This window comes from Triturus cristatus, chromosome 6, assembly GCF_964204655.1.
Source record: "Triturus cristatus chromosome 6, aTriCri1.1, whole genome shotgun sequence".
Lineage (NCBI taxonomy): Eukaryota > Metazoa > Chordata > Amphibia > Caudata > Salamandridae > Triturus > Triturus cristatus.
Window position 1 is genome coordinate 172,354,312 of NC_140589.1, and position 22,064 is coordinate 172,376,375.

Sequence of the window (22,064 nt, forward strand, 5' to 3'; positions counted from 1 at the left end):
TCGAGTGAGCGGCGTCATCGGAGGAGTGAAGTCCGCCCTCCGGAGTCGTCGGAGACCGAGGTGAGGTGTACCGGAGGTCGGGAGTGAGGATCGCACTCCGGAGTCGCCGGAACCTGTGAGAATCGTGCCGGAGGTCGGGAGTGGAGGTGGCACTCCGGAGTCGCCGGAAACCTAAGGAGAGGAGCACCGGAGGTCGGGAGTGAGGATCGCACTCCGGAGCCGCCGGAAGTCGACATCGAGTCAAGGCCGGCCGACGTCATCGAGGTTGAGGTCGCCATCGGACCGGAGCCGCCCGAAGTCGACATCGAGTAAAGACTGCCCAACGCCATCGAATCGGAGGTCGAGATCGAACCGAGGCCGCCGACATCGGAACCGGAACCGCCTACCGGCGTCGTCAAGAACTGACATTGTGCCGAGGCCGCCGACATCGAACCGGAACCGCCTCACGGCGTCGACACGACTCCAGCGGCGTCGGAGCATCAGAAAAAGGGCAGTAAGTGGAGTAGAGGGCGCCTAAGGCCCTGTGGAGACCTGTGAGACTGCTCTAAGGGGCTAGGGAGGTGCTGGAACCAACCTGACTGTGCCAGGGGTGAGCTGGGACTAATCTAGAGAAGTTGTGTGGAGGGAGAGAGCCAGGTCTCTGGTATTCCCCCCTTGATCTACCTCAGTTTAGGCCTCAGCCTTGTCCAAGCCAGGGAGTAGACACCCCCAAGCCTTCCACATCCCCACAAGCTGTGCCTGGGCCAAATCAGCCCTTAGGAATTCAAAAGTGATCTGATGCTATGAGTGTCACTGTCAGCTTTTAAGTATTTATTAGGGGCACTGTATTTATTGTATTTAACCTATTTATTGCTTCACTGTATTTATTGGTCCACAGTATTTATTGATGCACAATATTGATTGGTTTACAGTATTTATTGCCTCAGAATATTTAATTGCCTGTATGTATTGCACTTATATCTATGCCTTCCTTATTTATGATCACCCCTATTTATTGAATCATTAAGCCAGTATTTATTTGACCTGCACTATTTAAAAAGTTTGTATATTGTGATTGTTATTTATTTATCCAATCAGCAACTAAGAGAAAAAGAAGATAAAGAAAGATATTTTCATAATTTTTACGGTGTAGAGTCGTTTTTGGAACGGATGCACGCATGGTTATTGTATGGGTATGTCGTATGCTTAGCACGGAGCCTGATTCCTGACCACTCGAGCCAAGCTACCACAGTGTGTCCGGAAGACCACCACCACCCTTCCAGTGTGGGACGGTGTTTTTCCAACATAATTGGTGTTCAGTGGTGGGATAGAGCTGTGCCTACGTATACTCAACAATAACTGTGGGTAGTCCATAGGCCTACACCGGGAGTTTTCTCAAAGCGGCCTTCCTAATTGTGGGTTTTTGTTTTTTCCAAATTTACTCTGGTGGTGGGAGGAGGTATTATTAAAGGTACCCCCCTGCATAGTTACTGCACAAAACCTGTCCTCTAACCTGAGTGGGCGAGATGGAATTTGTACTAGAAAATCTAGAAACGTACACTGTGGCCCAACTCAGGGAGTTTTGCCAGCGGGAGGGGGTGTACTGTCCCCCAGGAGCAAAGAAGGGTGCACTCCAAACCAGCTTAAGGGCTTGGGGGGAGGCACGCCGAGAAAGCAAGGCTGAGGAGGAGGACAGGGATAGAGAGCCTGACCCCGAGGGGGCTGAGATGTACCAACCTGAGGTGGGGAACCTGTCAGCGGGGCCCAGAACCATTTCCAGGAAGGGCAGCAGTGCCTCTAGCGGTGGCTTGTCTGAAGTGGAGTTAACAGACCGGAGGGAGAAAAGACAGCTCACATGGGACTTAGCAAGGCTGGAGAAGGAGAAGGAGGAGCAGAGGATGGCCCATGAATTACGACTGAAAGAAATAGATCTTCAGATCCTGAGAATCGGGGCACAACCTGTTCCTAATGGTGGCAGCCAAACCCAAGAGATCACCAGGGAACCTAAACCCTACCTGCCAAAGGACATAGTAGCTAGCTATGGGGCGGATGACGATATCGCCAAGTGGCTAGCGGCCTATGAGGTCTCGTTGAGGGCCCATGGGGTTCCAGAGAAGTACTGGGGAGGGGGATTGTACAAGTACATGCCTCCAGCTGGTAGGGATGCATTATTGGCCCTCGAGGAGGATGAGCAGACCCACTACCCCACCATGAAACTGGCGCTCATCAGAAAGTTTGGACTAACACCTGAAAAGTACAGACAGAAGTTCAGGGGTAGTCACAAACTGGGCACACAGAATTGGGTGGACTTCCTGGACTATGCAAAAAAGGCACTGGAAGGTTGGATTCAGGGCAGTGAAGTGAGGAACTACGAGGGGTTGTTTGACCTAGTACTGAAGGAACACCTGCTCGAGAAATGTTTCCCTGAACTGCGGCAACACCTGGTGGATAGCAAGCTGACCAGTCCCCGGAAGCTTGCTGAGGAGGCGGACATTTGGGCTAGTACCCGGGTGTCCACAAGGGGGACTGGAGGGGATACTCAAAAGGCCGGACAGGGCGCCCCCCAGAAGAAAGAGGGAGGGGAAAAGAAAAAGGAGTTCTCCAAAGGCCCCCAAAATAACTTCCAAGGGAAGGGAACAGGATTCACCCCTAGGGCTAACCCACCCAGAAACCCTAATCCTGGCCAGAGTCAGCAGCCAAGGGTTGTCCATTGCTATGAGTGCGGTGGCGTTGGACACTATAAAGGAGATCCGAAGTGCTTGAAACGACCACCCCCTCCCACTGGAGGAAAGACCCCCGGAGTAGCTAGTGTAGTGCTCGGGGAGGAGATGCCCTTAACTAAGGGAAGGGAGTGGGCGGGTGTCACTTTAGTGTCCCTGGGAGAACGGGAGATGGTTCCTAAGATCCAGGTGCCCGCAAATACCGCAAAGTATGGGCAGTGGGTCACCATCAACGGCCAAAGAGGGGAGGCTCTGAGAGACACAGGAGCCAGTATGACTATGGTGCGTAGCCAACTGGTGTCTCCAGAGCAGGTAATTCCCGATGTACTCCACCCAGCCGCGATGGCTGACGGCAGAACAGGCCACTATCCAGTGGCCGAGGTTCCCTTTGAATGGGGGGGGGGTTGCAGGTTCCCTTCGAGTTGCCGTAAGCCCTGCCGTGCCAGTCGATTGTCTGCTGGGGAATGACATGGAGCACAACGCTTGGAAGGAGGTGGAATACCGGACTCACACTGAGATGCTGGGAACACCTGACTGGGCCTGTGTTAGCACAAGGTCCGCGACTACCCGAAGAGGGAGTTCATTTCGGTTGGAGCCTGGAACAAAGGCCCAGCCAGCTGCCAGTCAAGGGAAGAACCGAGGACAGGAGGAGCCTGCCTCGGCGTCCCCACCCCGTAGGACGGATAGGCCACCGGAGGTGGTAGACCAGGAGTCTGCGGTGGGGGACGTTACCAACCTGGAGGACCTACCCATCCCGGCCGAGTGGCACGTGGAGGGAGGCCCGTCCAGGGAGGAATTCTGCCAGGGCCAGAGGGAGTGCCCTACCCTTGAGGGGCTGAGGCGACAGGCCGAGGCCCAGGCAGCAGGGAACGTTGAAGGGAACTACAGTGTTTACTGGGAGGACGGTCTCCTCTACAGTGAACCCAAGGCACCCCTACATGGATCGTCACGAGCCTTGGTAGTCCCTCAACGTTATCGAGCCTTCCTTCTGGAGTTGGCTCACGAGATACCATTGGCAGGACACCTGGGGCAAGACAAGACCTTCGCCCGTCTTGTCCCACACTTTTATTGGCCTCAGATGAAAGTGTCGTCCGATACCTACTGCCGGACATGTGTGTCTTGCCAAGCCAGTGGGAAAACAGGGGTGAAGCTGAAAGCTCCCCTGGAACCACTTCCTGTCGTTAGCACCCCCTTTGAAAGGGTGGGCATCGACATTGTGGGTCCATTAGATCCGCCGACTACAGCTGGTCACAGGTTTATCCTGGTTCTGGTGGATCATGCCACACGGTACCCAGAGGCAATACCTCTGAGGACCATAACAGCACCTGTTGTGGCTAGGGCCCTGATGGGAATCTTTACCCGAGTGGGTTTTCCCAAGGAAGTTGTGTCCGACAGGGGGACCAACTTCATGTCAGCGTACATGCGGGCGATGTGGAAGGAGTGTGGAGTGACATACCGGTTCACCACTCCTTACCACCCCCAGACCAATGGTCTGGTGGAGAGGTTTAACAAAACCTTGAAGGGCATGATCAGAAGTCTGCCTGAAAGCCTGCGGAGGAAATGGGACGTCCTCCTACCCTGTTTACTTTTTTCCTACAGGGAAGTGCCACAGAAGGGAGTGGGCTTCAGCCCCTTCGAGCTTCTGTATGGGCACCCTGTACGTGGACCTCTCAACCTGGTGAGAGACGGATGGGAAAGAACTCCCAGAAAGCTTCCCCAGGATGTGGTGAGCTACATGCTGGCCTTCCGGAGCCAAATGGCTAAGTTGTGGAAGCAAGCTTCTGACAACTTGGAAGCCAGCCAAGCAGTGATGAAGGCGTGGTATGACCACAATGCTCACCCGGTGGAGTTGGAGCCTGGCCAGAAGGTGTGGGTGATCGAACCAGGAGAGCTTAGCGCCCTCCAGGATCGCTGGTCAGGACCCTTTGAGGTGTTGGAGAAGAAGGGTAAGGCTACCTACTTGGTGGACCTGAAGACCCCTCGTCAGCCCCTGCGGGTGCTGCATGCCAACCGCCTCAAACCCCACCACGAGAGGCCCGAAGTCATCTTGATGATGGTGACTGACGGAGGAGAGGACGTGGAAAGCGAGCCTCTCCCTGATCTGTTTGCGTCTCAAGAGAAGGATGGGTCGGTGGAGGGAGTGATTCTCTCCCCATCTCTAACTCCTGAACAGCAGGAGGACTGTCGCCAGGTCCTGGGGCAGTACTCCTCGTTGTTCTCCCTTGTCCCGGGTAGGACTCACCTGTGCGTCCATGACGTGGACACAGGAGACAGCCCACCTGTGAAGTCCAAGATCTACCGGATGTCAGACAAGGTGAAGGCCAGCATTCATAGTGAAGTCACTAAGATGCTGGAGCTAGGAGTGATCGAACCTTCTAGCAGCCCCTGGTCCAGTCCGGTGGTGTTAGTACCAAAAGCTGCACCACCGGGTGCCCAACCAGAACTGAGGTTCTGTGTGGACTACCGGGGACTGAATTCAGTGACCAAAACTGATGCTCATCCGATCCCTAGGGCGGATGAATTGATTGACCGGCTGGGAGCTGCCCAATATCTAAGTACCTTTGACCTTACTTCTGGGTACTGGCAGATCTCTTTGACTGATGGAGCAAGGGAAAGGTCAGCCTTCTCCACGCCCAATGGCCACTACCAGTTCTGTGTGATGCCCTTTGGGCTCAAGAACGCACCTGCCACGTTTCAGCGCCTGGTAAACCAGATCCTCACCGGAATGGAGAGTTTCTCTGCTGCTTATCTGGATGACATAGCCGTCTTCAGTAACAGCTGGGAGGATCACTTGCGTCACCTGCAAGCTGTTCTCCAGGCCCTGAGACAAGCTGGATTGACGATCAAGGCCAGCAAGTGCCAGATCGGGCAGGGGTCGGTAGTGTACCTTGGACACTTGGTGGGTAGGGGAGCGGTGCAACCCCTCCAGGCGAAGATCGAGGCCATCATGGCCTGGGAACCCCCCAAGACACAGACTGAGGTCCGAGCATTTTTGGGCCTCACGGGATACTACCGCCGCTTCGTGAAGGGGTACGGTACCATCGTAGCCCCCCTCACGGAGCTCACGTCCAAGAAACAACCTCGACGGGTAGTCTGGACGGAGGCTTGTCAGCAAGCCTTTGAGAAATTGAAGAAAGCCATGTGCGAGGCCCCGGTCTTAAGGGCCCCAGACTTTTCCAAGGAGTTCATTGTCCAGACAGATGCATCAGAACATGGCATTGGGGCAGTGTTATCGCAACTCAACGAAGAGGGTCTGGATCAACCCGTGGTCTTCCTATCCCGGAGACTACTTCCCAGGGAACAGAAGTGGAGTGCAATAGAGCGTGAAGCCTTTGCAGTGGTATGGGCTCTGAAGAAGTTGCGGCCATACCTGTTTGGCTCGCACTTCCTGGTTCAGACCGACCACAGACCCCTTCGTTGGCTGATGCAAATGAAGGGGGAGAATCCCAAGTTGTTGAGGTGGTCTATTGCCCTACAGGGAATGGACTTTCAGGTGGAACATCGGCCTGGAGTGGACCACGCCAATGCAGACGGTCTCTCAAGGTATTTCCGCCTTAGTGATGAGAACTCCCAAGGGGTTGGGTAGCTCTCCCCACTTTCAGCTGGGGGGGACGCGTGTTAGACCTGTCAAGGGAGTGGTAGTGTTTGTGTCTAAAGAGTTGCTTTAGCTCCTTGGCAGCTGAATGCAAGAGACTGCACTGGACAATCAGAGTTTTTATAGGGTTTTTTTGTTGACCCATGGCACCTCTGCTCCTCGCATGGAAGCCCATCCGATGCTTGAGCCTGAACAATGCAAATCTAAGTGACCTTATTGATGTTTGTTCAAAGCAGCTTCCTCTCAGTACAGATGTCATCTTTGTTGTCGATAGTTTACATCCTTATTGGAGGCTGCCTCTGCCTTCTCAGCTGAACGTACACCCACCGAAACATGAGCAGAAAACAAAGGAAATAAATAGTCCCCCCAAACGACAGATAAACAACAAAAATGTAAAGATACAGTACTTTGTCCCTGCTCCTTGAGAGGAAATAAAAAACAAAAAGGCAGGACTGACCACTAGCAATCAAGGAATTTTAAAGGACACTGAAACAAAAAAATGAAAAGCAGAGGGCGGGTGTTAGACCGGTCAGCCCTTTGGGTGGTCCCTCCTCATCATTATTTCTTTTGTCCCACTTTTGCCTCAATCCCTGTTTGAATTTTTCCTTTTTGGGAACCACCAGACTTTTTAGTGTTGCTGCAGATTCAGGGAGCCATTTTAGCTACCCCTGAAACTTCTGTCTGAGGGCCTGGAGCACAAAATGGTGGCCACCTGTGACATCACCAGCATCCCCTGGAACCTGCTAGCACCTTCCAGAACATTCCAGAACCCTGTGACAGTTGGAGGCGGTTTAGAATGTTGGGAAGCTAAGACAGAGAGTTGGCAGTTGGAGCTGGCAGTTGGCACCTGACTGGTGAAGAGTGAGCAGCAGAAACCTGAAGGAGGAAGGAGTGAGGCAGCAGGGGTGGAAACTTGTGCCTGGAGTGGGGTCCATAAACCCACCCTTGATACTAGTCCCTACTGACTGAGCCCAGCCTGGAGCCCTGTGTGGGAAGAAGTCAGAAACACCATCCTAAGGACCTGGACAGCAGGAACAGGCCTTAGAAACAGAGAACAACAAGATCCTGACCTGGAAACTGGTTTCCCTGGAGTCCGACGTCGAGTAGCCTGAGACCTGGAGCCCGAGGTGGAGAAGCGGCGCTGACTGGAAAAGCAGACGTCGTACCCGGAGCCGCTAGAGGTCGAGAGAGGGCGCCGTCAGAGGTCGTGAGGAGTACCAGAGGTCGAGGAGGAAGTCACCCGAGGTCGAGTGAGCGGCGTCATCGGAGGAGTGAAGTCCGCCCTCCGGAGTCGTCGGAGACCGAGGTGAGGTGTACCGGAGGTCGGGAGTGAGGATCGCACTCCGGAGTCGCCGGAACCTGTGAGAATCGTGCCGGAGGTCGGGAGTGGAGGTCGCACTCCGGAGTCGCCGGAAACCTAAGGAGAGGAGCACCGGAGGTCGGGAGTGAGGATCGCACTCCGGAGCCGCCGGAAGTCGACATCGAGTCAAGGCCGGCTGACGTCATCGAGGTTTAGGTCGCCATCGGACCGGAGCCGCCCGAAGTCGACATCGAGTAAAGACTGCCCGACGCCATCGAATCGGAGGTCGAGATCGAACCGAGGCCGCCGACATCGGAACCGGAACCGCCTACCGGCGTCGTCAAGAACTGACATTGTGCCGAGGCCGCCGACATCGAACCGGAACCGCCTCACGGCGTCGACACGACTCCAGCGGCGTCGGAGCATCAGAAAAAGGGCAGTAAGTGGAGTAGAGGGCGCCTAAGGCCCTGTGGAGACCTGTGAGACTGCTCTAAGGGGCTAGGGAGGTGCTGGAACCAACCTGACTGTGCCAGGGGTGAGCTGGGACTAATCTAGAGAAGTTGTGTGGAGGGAGAGAGCCAGGTCTCTGGTATTCCCCCCTTGATCTACCTCAGTTTAGGCCTCAGCCTTGTCCAAGCCAGGGAGTAGACACCCCCAAGCCTTCCACATCCCCACAAGCTGTGCCTGGGCCAAATCAGCCCTTAGGAATTCAAAAGTGATCTGATGCTATGAGTGTCACTGTCAGCTTTTAAGTATTTATTAGGGGCACTGTATTTATTGTATTTAACCTATTTATTGCTTCACTGTATTTATTGGTCCACAGTATTTATTGATGCACAATATTGATTGGTTTACAGTATTTATTGCCTCAGAATATTTAATTGCCTGTATGTATTGCACTTATATCTATGCCTTCCTTATTTATGATCACCCCTATTTATTGAATCATTAAGCCAGTATTTATTTGACCTGCACTATTTAAAAAGTTTGTATATTGTGATTGTTATTTATTTATCCAATCAGCAACTAAGAGAAAAAGAAGATAAAGAAAGATATTTTCATAATTTTTACGGTGTAGAGTCGTTTTTGGAACGGATGCACGCATGGTTATTGTATGGGTATGTCGTATGCTTAGCACGGAGCCTGATTCCTGACCACTCGAGCCAAGCTACCACAGTGTGTCCGGAAGACCACCACCACCCTTCCAGTGTGGGACGGTGTTTTTCCAACAGCGGGCTTTAAGCCCACACAGAAGTGTATACTATACTGTACACAACAGGTCTTTAAAGCTCGACTTAAAAAGGAATGTGAAAGGAGAATGCAACAGGGGGCAGGCTGGGGTTGATGAAGAGCACACAGGGAAAGGGGGAGTGGGACATAAGAGAATGTCAGGAAAGTGATAAGAATCAAACAGGGAAGGAGGAATGGGGAGGGAGGAGCATAAGCGGGTGCTGGGCAGGAGTGGGTTGATGAGGAGTGCACATGGAAATGCGGGATGGGCTGGAAGAAACAGAGTGAAACATATGAAAGAGAGCCAACAGGCTGGAAAGGCTACATATTTAAAGTGGTCCCTCTGGTGGTTAGGTGCAAGCATTTGAGTGGAGGAAGAACAAAACAGCCAATAGCATTTGGTGAGAGATGAATACTCTACCCGGCTGAGCGAATTTGTGATTCACAAAGCGTTAAGCAAGTGGCTGAGGGGTTGGTCAAAGTAAGCCAATGGTTAAAAGGGGCAGACCCCAAGCCCACTTTATGTTTATTGATAGCAGTAAGGGAATGAGTATTTAAACAAGGAAGGTTAAAGATCTATTATCAGAGTGAAGGCAGTGCATGCCATAAGTCACATTCTCTGTCCAGTGACTCAATAACATTTAGTAGTATTTTGGGTTCTGTGGGGCACATTGCTGCACATAAATACGAGGTAGTGCACTGGACATTAAAGTTTCATGATGAAAAAGGTAACATGACAATATTTTTCAGAATTAACGGCCTCTACTGGGAGGTTACTAGGATTACCACCTGTCTGTGTTTGCCCTGACTAATTTGGCTTTCTGACCTGTATGAAGTTCAGATGTAGATATTGTTTAAGGTCGGAGAAAACATCCGTCTCATTAGAAACCGTGGTGCAATAGAGAAGGGTCAATCTATGCATTATGTGTGTCTGACCTTTACATAAAAGGTGGCAACGCCTCTTTGTATGTGCACAGATGCAAAATAACAGTGCTCTGTACAGTGCAGAAGCGGCTTTACAATGGAGAGGAGGGCAGGGGCAGAGGAGAGGCAGGGTAACAGAAGGGGGTGGAACTGGAAGATGAGGACAGAGAGAGAGCACAACATTGAACTGAAGGGAAGGTGGAATGAGAAGGGTATGCTGCTCGCCATGGGGTATAGGAGGAGAAAGAAATGCTAATGCAAGTTATTAGTAGCTGGATAATGGAAAGGCTCGGATGGTGCATGGGGAAAGTGGGTGCAGCTTCTTCAGATGCTGCTGGTAACTAGGTTGTTACTATGTGATGGTGAGAAGAGTAGGTGCAAGGTCAGGTTTGGTATTAGTGGTAGACGGAGCCTTTTAGGGGAGGGGTGGGGCAGGGCAATGAGAGGTAGAATGGGCAATCCAGGAAGTCATGTTTATGTTGTACATTTAGGCTTGCAGCATAAGTTGGTCGGAGAGGGTGTGGTATGTACCACACATGGCAAATACAATTATCCGAGTGAGGTATTTGCCATGTGTTGCAAATACCTCCTATTCTGAGTTTTCAACATGAAAATGAGACACTGCGAAAAATCAATTTTTACCACGACAGATTCTGCACGTTTTGCTTTTTTTTCAGATCTCTCCCACGAAAAACTGCAGCATATTTGACCCGCTGGAATTTATCAATCAAAAACTGAAAGGGTGTGATAATGATCACAAAACACATCAATCTGATCCATCTAAACTCTGGTTTGCACAGAGATCAGAATTAAGTCTTAGCTGGTAATTAGGGCCTTTGTGATCTAGGCCTTTGTGATCTAGTGCCTACATGTGCACCATTTGCGGCCTGGTGCTCCTTATGACATGCAGTGATCTTGCGACATTGGGATGAGGATGCATAATTCATAGGTTTCATTGCAATCAGCAGTGGCACTACCAGAGGTAGACCGGCCTATGAGACCTGCCTTTGCAGCATGACTACATGGTGGGCTCAGGGTGCACGCAAGTAAAAATATCAAAACTATTTATACGATTATCTGCAGAAAGAAGAGAAATAGAATTAATAGGAGAGCTTGACTCTAGATGGTTGACAAAAACCTCCCAGATGTGTCACCATTTTAAAACTGATCTGATCGTTTTTTAACTTTGCTCAAATATTACATTTTGTTCACTAAATGGCATGTTGGAAGGTGGTTTATTAGTAGGTGTAAGTAGGTACCTACCACTAGTAATAAAGCCAAAATCACAAGATAAGGGCCATTCAAGGTCTCAAAAAAAGATTCCCTTGCTCAACCCTTGGTAGCTGGCTGGGAGCAAGCAGGCTTAACTTAGGAGACAGGTGTGTAAAGTATTTAAAAACACGATACATTAAATAAGTAGGACACAACACTCAATAAAAATCCAACACCAATCTATAAAAATAGTAAATATTTGTATGATTAAAATGACACCAAAATGACACAAACCCAGTGTAGAGAATGGGATACATGAATTTTTAATGAATAAACAGAATGCAGCACAAAATAATAATGGAAAATACGAGGAAAAATAAAGATATTTCTCCTCGTTACACCTCTCCTGGGAAGGCGTATTTTCTTTTTTAGCATTCCCATGTTTTCAAGTTCTTTTAAATCTGGGAATGCTTCAGAATCCATGGATGTTGCATGGGAACACATAAGCAACACCCATGAAAATGCCTCCCTGGCGCAGAGTAATGCAACGCATCGATTGGCGCTGCGTTACATTACTTGAGGTTTATGAAGCCACGCATGGACATGCAAGGTGGCCTTGCATGGCTTCATAAATCTCATTTTACATTTGTGTCACTCTTGCACTACGTTGCGTGGTGGAAAAGCGATGCAAGGAGGTTCATAAATATACCCCTAAGAGTTTTCATCACCATTCATCCCACCAGATTGAATCATTGATGTATATGTACATGTATAAATTGCATGCAGACTTGTAACACACATTAAAAGATGTTGTTGCATGTCAAATGTTAGGGGGAATGCAAAAAAAGTACAGATTCAGATTGTGGTCCTCCCCTTTGCACCCCCCACAGGAAATGTAATAATGTTTTAATTTGCTGATTTAATGATGTGTGCCCACGGATCACTGGAACGCAGAATGAGTTGATCCTTATGTATGCATTGTTTTACTTTATTAAAGGCAAAAAGGATAAAGGTTTAAAAAATGTTGTTGCAATGCATAAATGTTTCTTCACCTGGGTGTCTCCATAATTATTAATTCTATTCTATAATTTTCCATTTCCCCCCACATAAAGACTTCCCAAGTAAATGCCATCTGTGAGAAAAATACTTTTAGATAAGGCAATTCTAAATCCCACCAATTGCAATTCCTATATATTGATAGGTTTGCTGTCACCTGTACATGTCTTTACCCTTAATTTCACCATTATCCATTTCAATGAAATAGAAGACCTTGACTACGGATAAAAATAAAACACTACTGGCCGATGCATTTTTTCTGTTGCTTACCAGTGACATCTATATCTCTGAAATGTATAATAGAAAGACCTTTATTTTGCAGTTTTCGAAGCGTGAACTTGCCAACAGTGCAAAGTATGACATTTTACAGAATACAAGATCATGAAAATATAATACAATCATAATAAAACAGAAGACAATTTCTAAGCTTGCGGCCTAAATACACAAACTAGACAATTGTATAGTAAATAAATGAGATTAACATTTGTTCTAAAAAGGAGGATATTTGAAAATTATCCAAAAGTTATTAAGTCAGAAATGTCTGATGTTTCGAGTATTTTTTTTAAGTAGGACAACTCAACCTAGCATCCTCCAAAGATAACCAACTTATGTTAGCTTGTGTGTCATTGTCCCATAGTGTATGCCAGGCCTGGGATCTTCAAAAGAGTTCTAGCATTCAGTTTTAATCAGTAGCAAAAGAGACTGGTTCCTACCGGTATTCTACCAACTGTCCAAATGCAGATCCTACTGAACTTCTCTTCGATTGTCGATTGACTGACAATATTTAGAAAGCGCCATCCACTCTTGGCGACTAACCGAGCAGGAAAGACTTCAGTTTTTGTATGAAGCTAACTAGTGCGAAAGAGCTCCCAATGTCTAAAGGTGGTGCATGCCACATGCTGGGGCGCTGCAGAGAGAATGACTGGCCTTCATGTGTACTTGTGAATCTTTAACATGAGCTTCTTAGCGATGAACTTCTCGCTGATGAACTTGAACAGAGATTGCAGAACATAGGTTTAGAGGTGCAAGGCAATGAAGACATTTACACGTAAGGCAGAGGATCCTTAAGGTACTGCGGTCAGAGCCTGGCAGTCGCTGTAAGACCGAAGAGAGAGATATGGGCATTTTATGAAGACCAAATGGCCAAACTGCAGCATTCTGGGGCTCATTGCAGCCTGATCACCAAGTTCTTATGCAGATCAATATAAAGAGCTTTATAATGGTCAAGACGTGCATTGATTGCAGAATTTACCACTAAATTTAATCAAACTGAACTTGGGAGCGCAGGAGGTTTCACGAACTGGGTCCAAGTTTGGGCTAATCCAAAATCATAGGACTAATCTCTCCCGCAAAGCCTTCAACCTCTTTAACTACACTTCCTTTCAACGTAGAACAAACCCAATTTCTTGAAGGCTTTTACGGGCATGCCTATGGATTCCAAATGCACACATTCAGCTAATCCTGTACCTGGAATAGTGGTCAATCCTTTGGGCTGCAAACCCTATTTCATAACCTTTGCCTGAATGATAACAGATTTCTCTTCTATATAGGACTGTAACCAGTATTGTTATACGATCCCCACACATAATTAAATTACTCAATTTCCATTTCTTTACAGATGTCCCGCACTGCGTTTCAGTTGTGTCAGGAAAGCATCAACACTATATTTTGAACCTACAGAAGAACAACACTTCACAGTTGTGAAAGAAAGTTCAAGTAAATCAGCATGAGTTGGAAACAGGTAAAAAAGCCATGTTTATTGTGCAGAAACAGTGAGGTGCTTTGCTGTGCTTAAAAAAGACTTTGATCAAGCCATTGAAACCAAATCTAGAGTATCCTCCAGTAATGATCTGCTTACCAACACCTACTATTTAAATCTGTAGTAAATTTGAGACGCTATGCCCAATGTCTTCAGATAGGATGCTGCAGATTGCTCATGGTACACAGGTTTGAAGGCCCCTTTTCCCGATATGCAGAAAATGTGAGAAAGGAATGGGTTTCCACACCTTTTCTTACATTCTCTCCTTTTCTTCCCTACTCCCTGATGTGCGTCCCATCCAACCGCTCCTCACCCTGCTTCCACCTTTAGCCAGTCTACGGCAGTATGGTTCCCCACCATCATATCCCTTTTTCTACTCTTAGTATGCCTCCCTGTACCAGTCTATGTTCCTCCCACCACATGCTCGTCCTCCACCCATGCCCGTGTGCTTCCCCACCTGCTTCATGACTCCTTGTGTCTCCCTCCCTCGTGTGCTTCCATGCGGTGTTCACTGACACTTTCATGCCCTTATCATGGCATTCCCAACCTAGTATCCTCTCAGTGTCTTTCCGCCATCACACTTACTACCTCCCATTCACATCAGTGTCCTTCCCTACTCTATGTCACTCCAGATGTCCATGTCTGTGCCTCTCCATGACTAAACTGGAAGTGCAGATGCGCATCAGTACAGAAGAGCTATCAACACAGATGTGGCAAATGTGGTACAGCTTTGATGGGCCTCTAAAAGTGGCTGGATCCAAACTTCACTGTAGCAATGAGTGAGCAGAAGCAAGCACACAAAGCCACAGAAAGAGTTGCTAAGATCCCAAGCCATGGTCATAGACCAGTCTTTCCTGCAGTTCTGCTGGGAAACAGGATTTGAGATATACACATTTAAGAGTGCAAGCATATGCAGAAGTCCGGATGGATGCAGAAGAGGGGGATCTGATTTTACACAACAGTCCCTGCTGCCTAGTAACGGTTGTTTAAATATTGTTGGTGTTGGTGAATCACGATATATTCAATTCACAGCATTTCTAGAGCGCGCAGCTGCCTCCGGAGAGGCGTCCCAGTGCTAGCGGAAAGTTCAAGGCAGAAAAAGCCTAAAACAAGATATTTTATATGTTTATATGTTGGTTGCAGAAGGAGGCCCAATTTTGTTCCTTTTCCTAACACTTTTGCAGATCTCCCTTCAGTAGGAAATGGCACTGAGGCTGGCCATGCCAATAAAAAAATAAAAAAATAAGTGAGGACTCAGAAAGTAAGGAATTGGGGCTAACCGGTGTGTGTTCGAAAGTTAATATAAGGTAAAATCAGCTTCCATCTTCAAAGATGTTGCTTTGCCTACAACATCAAAAAACATGCCACCAGCCAAGAGGATCATGACATTATTAGGTGGGATTAGTTACTAGCTGAGAAGGGTTTTGCATTTACTTTACTGTTCCCAGGAACACATAATACACACATAGGGATATCAAACCAAACAGAAATCAAAATTTGGGTGGATTAACTTGTGAATGGAAGTCCCCGAACTCCCTCTAAAACAAATTCCATTCTTAACCGAAGCCAAAAAGCAACCTAAATCTCCATGGACTAACCCTGAAGCATATCCTCAGTCACGAAGGTATCCCCAGTCCTGTTTAGACCCTATTAACCCATAACAAGAAGTGCCATGTAATCTGTAATTATATATTACCACCCCAAGGGCCAGATGTACAATCAAGAAAATTGTGCATTGCAAATTACAATTTGCGAGGCGCAATTTTTGATGTACAACAGTGTATTTCACACTGTTTGCGATTCCTAATGGGGTCGCAAATTACGAGGCTCATTAATATTAATGAGCCTCTCGCAATTTGCGAGCCCATTGGGAATGACAGCCCTCCCAGGGATGGTGGCCTGCTGCGCTCAGCAGACCACCATGTCTGGGACTGCTTTTTAATAAAGCAGCTTTTTTAAAAAAATCCTTAAAGGAAAACAGGATACATTTAAACAAGAAAAATGTATCTTTTGAGTTTCATTTTTTTAAGCGCTGGCCGTGGGGACCCCTTCCCCCTTTGCGAGTGGTTTACCACCTACCGCAAATACGGTCGCAAAACACTACCCTTTTTTGCGGCCGCAAACGGGAGAACCTCCCGTTTGCGGCCGCGAAAAAAGGGTCGTACATCTGGCCCCTAGTCTTGGGACAATACAGTGGAACTACACACAGCACTCCTGTGGCATGAGGTGGTTACATTCTTTCCAACCTTTTTTGCATGTGACACAAAATTACTTTTCTCATCCTCCTTAATGTGATAGGGAGTTCTGCTTCAATAGTGGCCTTCAAGAGGGGTTTATCTGTACTGGGTGAGCAGTGTGACTATTTCCATCTAGAAGGTCTGCAAAAAGTGTAGGGTGTCAGCAAGTGTGTTAGCATGCACTATGCATCATTGTCTTTGTCCTTTATTTCTCTACTATGTACTGAATCTAAGGTTTACATTCTATCATATTTTCCAGCTGTCACTGGCAGAACACCCATGGCAGAGTCAGCCAGCTTCACGCTGTTTTTCCCAAAAAGCTGGCGTTCATATGCCATCAGCTGACGCCAGAAGCCAACGTTGGGGCAGATGGCTGGCCGTCGGGACCTCACCCAATGGTGGGCTTCCTTGAGGGTGACCCCTTCATATTTCATTAAGTATGCAATGCATAGAGTGGCCGAACGGCTCACCCCTGCCATGCAGTGCACTAAGGTACGACCATTGCGCCGTTCCACCATTCGGATGCGGTCTGCCACTCGGTCGAAGTAATCTGAGAGTTGAGCATGGGGAAGGTCCGCCACAGGCACGCGGAGGTAGTCCATACCAGGCCAGCTGGGGCGCTGCACGTCGAGCGTGGCATTTATGACGCAAGTGATGCGTTTGGCATTGAGAAGCCCACGGTGGCGGGCCACGCTGGCACTGCTAAGGTACAGAGAAGGCGTGATCTGGTCCACACTGGAGAGGAGTGAAATGGCGGCTGTTGGCTGGAGGCGTGATGAAGGTGGAATGTAGGAAGCAGTCCTTGGAAGAAGTGTTGATCGCTTCATTGAGAAAGTGAAAGTCAACTAAGCAGTTCCAATAATAGTGGTGAAATTGTGCACGGGGCGCCCAGGATACCTTGAGAAAGAAAATAGGAAAAAAACAATGTTTTTCAGTTATATTTCTGTGTGCAACGTGATCACAGTTGTAACTGAGGCATAGCGATACAAAATGGCATGTCAAAAATAAGGAGTTACATGACAGGTGAATGAAGGCAAATCCAATGGACTTTTGGGTCAATTCCCAACACGTTTAACAACGGTTTCAATCAACAGAGTTAAAGGGCTGAGATTTTGTGGTTTCAGAAATAACAACAAGAGGAATTATAGAGCCACAAGAAATGAAGTCGAACATGTAATAGGGTCACCCAGGCGCGTAATGCCCATTGGGCTCAAAGGGCTTCAGCCCCCCCCCCCCCGTCGTGTGTGGCTGCCCGGGCTGAGACAGCTTTCCGGGCCCACACACAGCCACACACAGCCGCACTCGAGTACTTCACAGGTCTTTAAAATACCATTTGCTTGTTAATGAGGCTTTGTTGTTTTTTCACCCCTTCTTATAGCCAATGCATCTCCACTCTGCCTATTGCTAGAAGAATTAGCCCGACCAAAAAATTTTCTTAGCCCCTGCCCCCGTAATTTGGCTCTAGTTGCGCCTCTGGGGTCACCACAAACAAAAATGGATATTACACTGGAAAGAAAACCCAGACAAAGAGCGACAGAGCCAAAGCAATTCTCTGTAGAATATGCGAGTGTTATTTTCACAGAATGTATCCCGGGAGCTGTATTATACAAAGTGCCCTATGGTCGCAACGGGCTTGTGCGCCGCCTTTGTGCGCCCTGGGCATTTTGGTATTACAGATAGGGCCGCAGACACTTGTGCAGCCAGTTCTGTAATACAGATAGGGATGGCACACATATAGCGCCAGTGCTATCACTAGAGGCTGTTACCTGATGTGCATGGGGGCCTGGCCCCATGCAAATGAGGGAATCCCTTTGCCTCTACAACCGCGCCATAATATAGACATGGGCGCAGAAGCAAAGAAGCTGTCAGGTGGTGCACTGTCAGTGCGCCCACTGATGGCAGCCCTCTGGGGGGGAGGAAATGGGGTCCCGTGGACCCCCCAGACATCCCCTTGCAGACGGGTGCAGTCACTCACTGCACTCGCTTGCAAGAGGATCTCTAATCCCCCTTAAATATATTGGCGGGGTGCCGCCTGCACAGTGAAATACGGAGCGACTGCTTCAAAGCTGCTTTGTATTTCACTTGAATGCGCTGCTCCCAGGGCAGCACGGCTTCGCAGCTGCCCTAGGGGCAACACATTCAACATATTATGGTACACTCTTCTTTTTAGCACCTAACGCATGTTTTGAAAGGTGCCCTCTGCACTAACAAGGAGAGTGTGCCGTATTCTATAATAAAGCCCCTGGTGTCTACTTGTTTCTCCACGGAAATTGCTGTGATTGACCTGTCATTTTAGTGTTCATGAAGGACATAGCTGAGAAAGAGAATGTTCCTTTTTAGGTCTGCCCTGACAGCGCAGATGGCATTATGTGATCTACCTACATAAGGCTTTAGGTTGCACTAACAAGAGAGGGGCTTTGGCTCTGCCCACGTGTTGGAAACCAGAAGTACATGTTTTGATTGGGGATAAGTTGTGTGCTTCCACAAAAAAGTGCTTACCCTCCAAACAGCTATGATCCTTTTTCTTTATCCTGCTACCTGAGCTTGTATTTTCGGGGGCACATGTGACGTCGGAATGCTATTAAACTAACTTAGATAGCTATATAATTGACAGTTTTTTTTTCTCTGGTGGCAGCACAGATAGGAGGAGGGTACTCATTAACTTTAGACTTCAGAGTGCAGCTTTGTGTTTGAGAGCCCAGGGCTACCCTAATCTACATGTATTTTTAGATCTGGCTGGACAGTGTAATTGTCACCTGACCTTATGTGACCTTATGTGATCAACAAAAAAGATCTTCAGAGTCCTTCTGAGAGAGGGGCTTAGGCTCCACCATGTTGGTCCCCAGGACTACATGATTTTAGTTGGCTGAATATATGTGATTCCACCAAAAATATTGCTTGTAATACACTATTTGGATTGTAGCAAAGCTTTACTTGATACACCAGGACTGAGTTGGTTATGGTGGCAAGTCAATGATCATGGCTACAGGTCTGATCTGTGTATTATGCAAAGTTCTGATGGAGGCACTAGGCCATATATCTTTATTGTGAAAAGCATATGTTAAAGTCAATAGGCTTTTAGGTGTGGATTGTTATTTTATATTAAAGATAGGTATTGTGTTGCATGGACTCTCACAGATTACCGCAGTAAGCAATGGTTTTGGTGTTGTTTACCCTGTATGATAACCAGTGGATATAGAAGGTTTGTTGGGCCTTCTTGGTAGAGACATTATTTTGCTTAGCCAACTATAATTGTGTTTACATTTCTAATTGTATGCCTTTGTGTCTGGTTTCCTTATGGAAAAACCTACGCTCAAATCGGTAGACCTGAATTGGTTGTGGTACCAAGCAATAAGCCTGTTTGTTGCATTAGAAAATGCATTGTCTGATGCCATAGTTCTGGTGTGCTTATTATGAAACATTATGACAAAGGCAGTTGGTCTTGCTTCTTAATTGTGAAAATCATATGTTAAACACAGTAAGCCTTTAACAGTTCGTTGTTATTCCATTGTGTTACAGGCTATGTACAGATATTTTGTTACATTTAATTTCACTGATTACTCTGGTAGTCAAGGTATTTGGTACTGGCCCCCTACTGTGAGAAAGCCTACTGCTTTTCACTGTGTTGATTTTTCCTATGCCCTGTTGAGAAGGATTGTATATTGTTTTGCAAGCCACATTTTTCTACATATTTCTAATTTTATAACTGTATGCATGACGGTTGCCTGTTTATGAGCACATATATTGGCCGGTATTCGGTAAGGTGTAAAACCAGGGGCAAAGCATAAGGCTTCATTGATTCATCGGGAAAAGTCATGACAAATTTCATAGGCTTGATCTCTGTTTATTATTAAACTCCTATGGCAAAGCCAGTAGGCCTGGCCTACTTATTGTGAAAAGCTTGTGTTAAAGACAACAGGATTTTTAACCCCTTCGCTGCTAGGCCTATCCCCCCCTGGACTAAGCCTTTTTTTTTAGCTATTTGGGGTAGTTCGTGCTTAGGCCCCTGTTACTTTTTTACCACATAAGGTATGCACACCAAATTTGCGTCCTTTTTTTCCAACATCATGGGGATTCTAAAGGTACCAAGGGTTTGTGGATTCGCCTTGAGGGGACCAAGAAATTAGCCAAAATACTGCAAATTTTTTGTGGAAAAATAGGAAAAAAGGGCTACGGGTGAAAGCGTCTGTTTTTTTTCCTGCAAATGGTATCAAAAAGGGGTTGTGGTGCTGAAATCACCATCTTCTCAACTTTCAGGGACAAGCAGACTTTTGTCAGAAAACCAAAGTTTTTTACACAGTGTTGCCATTTTTCTGGGTTATAGCCTATTTTTGCTATTTTTTGTGCTTTCAACCTCCTTCCAGTTAATGGTAGAAATGGGTATTAAAGCAATAATGGATCCTGGAAAGCTATACATTTTAGTAAAGTAGACAAAAATTCTGAATTCAGCAAGGGGTCATTTGTGTAGATCCTTCAAAGTTTCTTTATAGAAACTAACAGTTAAATATAGGAAACATTGAAAATTAGTTGAAAAAAATAGCCATTTCTGCCAACGTTTTCGCTGTAACTTCTTCTAATTGTGACAACTGTTTGAAAGCAATATACTGTTACATCCGCTAGACCTTTCTCGTTGTAGGGATATATAGGACTTGTAGGTTCACCAAGAATCCGACGAACCTAGAGTCAAAAACTGAGCAGCGTCTTGCAATGGTTTTCATTATGTTCCGGGTATATAGCAATTAATTTGGGAAAATATATACATGGAAAAATCAGCATGAAAGACATCTATGTATGTCTGAAATTGGAACAAAATATAAAGTTTAGAAACAGTAGATAATTGCACATTTCTGAAATTGTGAGTACCCATACTAGCATGAGACTTATAGGTCCTTTTTACACATTGTCTTTCATTTGGAAGGCAGAAATGCATCGAAAGTCAATAGGTAATAACAGCCGCTTTACAATTCTGTGTTACCCTAAGTCTCCCAATAAAAATGGTACCTCACTTGTGTGGGTAGGCCTAGTGCCTGCGACAGGAAACGTCCAAAATGCAACGTGGACACACTTTATTTTTACAGTGAAAACTGACCCTTTTTTTGCAAAGTGCCTAGCTGTAGATTAGTGCTTTGCCGGCACCTAGGGAAACCTAGCAAACCTATACATTTTTGAAAAGTAGACACCCAGGAGAATCCAGGATGGGGTGATTTGTGTGGCTCTCACCAGGTTCTGTTACCCAGAATCCCTTGCAAACCTCAAAGAAACCCACATTTTCCTCACATTTCTGTGGTGGAAAGTTCTGGAATCTGCGTGGATCCACAAAATTCCACCCACCCCGTGTTTCCCAAAGTCTCTCGAGAAAAATGGTACCTCACTTGTGTGGGTAGGCCTAGTGCCCGTGACAGGAAACGGCCCAAAACGCAATGGGGACACACCACATTTTCACAGTGAAAACTGACCCTTTTTTTCCAAAGTGCCTAGCTGTAGATTTTGTACCCTAGCTCTGCCGGAACCTAAGGAAACCGAGCAAACCTATACATTTTTTAAAACTAGATGCCCAGGGGAATTCAGGACGGGGTGACTTGACTAGCTCTCACCAGGTTCTTTTACCCAGAATCCCTTGCAAACCTCACATTTAGCAGAAAAAAATCACTTTATCCACTCATTTTTGTGTGGGAAAGTTGTGGCATCACCGGGCTGACACAAATTTCCTACCACCCAGTGTTCCCCCAGATCTCCCGATAAAAATGGTGCCTCACTCGTGTGGGAGGCCCAAGTACCCGCGACAGGAAAGGGCCCAAAACGTATTGAGGCGACATCAAAATTGCCTATCACAAAACGACCTGGTTTTGCAAGGGGGGTCACCTTGGTTTTTGGCCCTGTGTTTGGCGGCCAGCTAGGGAAACCCACCAAACCCACACATTTCTGAAAACTAGACAACCGGGGGATTATAGGGAGGTATGGCTTACGTGGATCCCCCAACATTTTCTTACCCAGAATTGCCTGCAAACCTCAAATTTAGCTGGAAAAATCACTTTTTCCACACATTTTTGTG

The 22,064-nt window shown here is 47.2% G+C and overlaps 1 protein-coding gene across 2 annotated transcripts in view; it reads right to left on the reverse strand.

Annotated features, from left to right (window-relative positions):
* Positions 1 to 13,747: 13,747 nt before the first annotated feature.
* The window catches only part of LOC146816590 (dual specificity protein phosphatase 14-like), a 46,031-nt gene continuing 37,714 nt past the window's right edge, over positions 13,748 to 22,064 (reverse strand). For both annotated transcript variants that reach the window (XM_085610445.1, XM_085610444.1), the window contains exon 2: positions 13,748 to 16,909. In XM_085610445.1, coding sequence (XP_085466571.1) covers positions 16,249 to 16,839 — 591 coding nt within the window. In that variant the 5' untranslated portion in view covers positions 16,840 to 16,909 and the 3' untranslated portion in view covers positions 13,748 to 16,248. The remainder of the gene's footprint in view (positions 16,910 to 22,064) is intronic.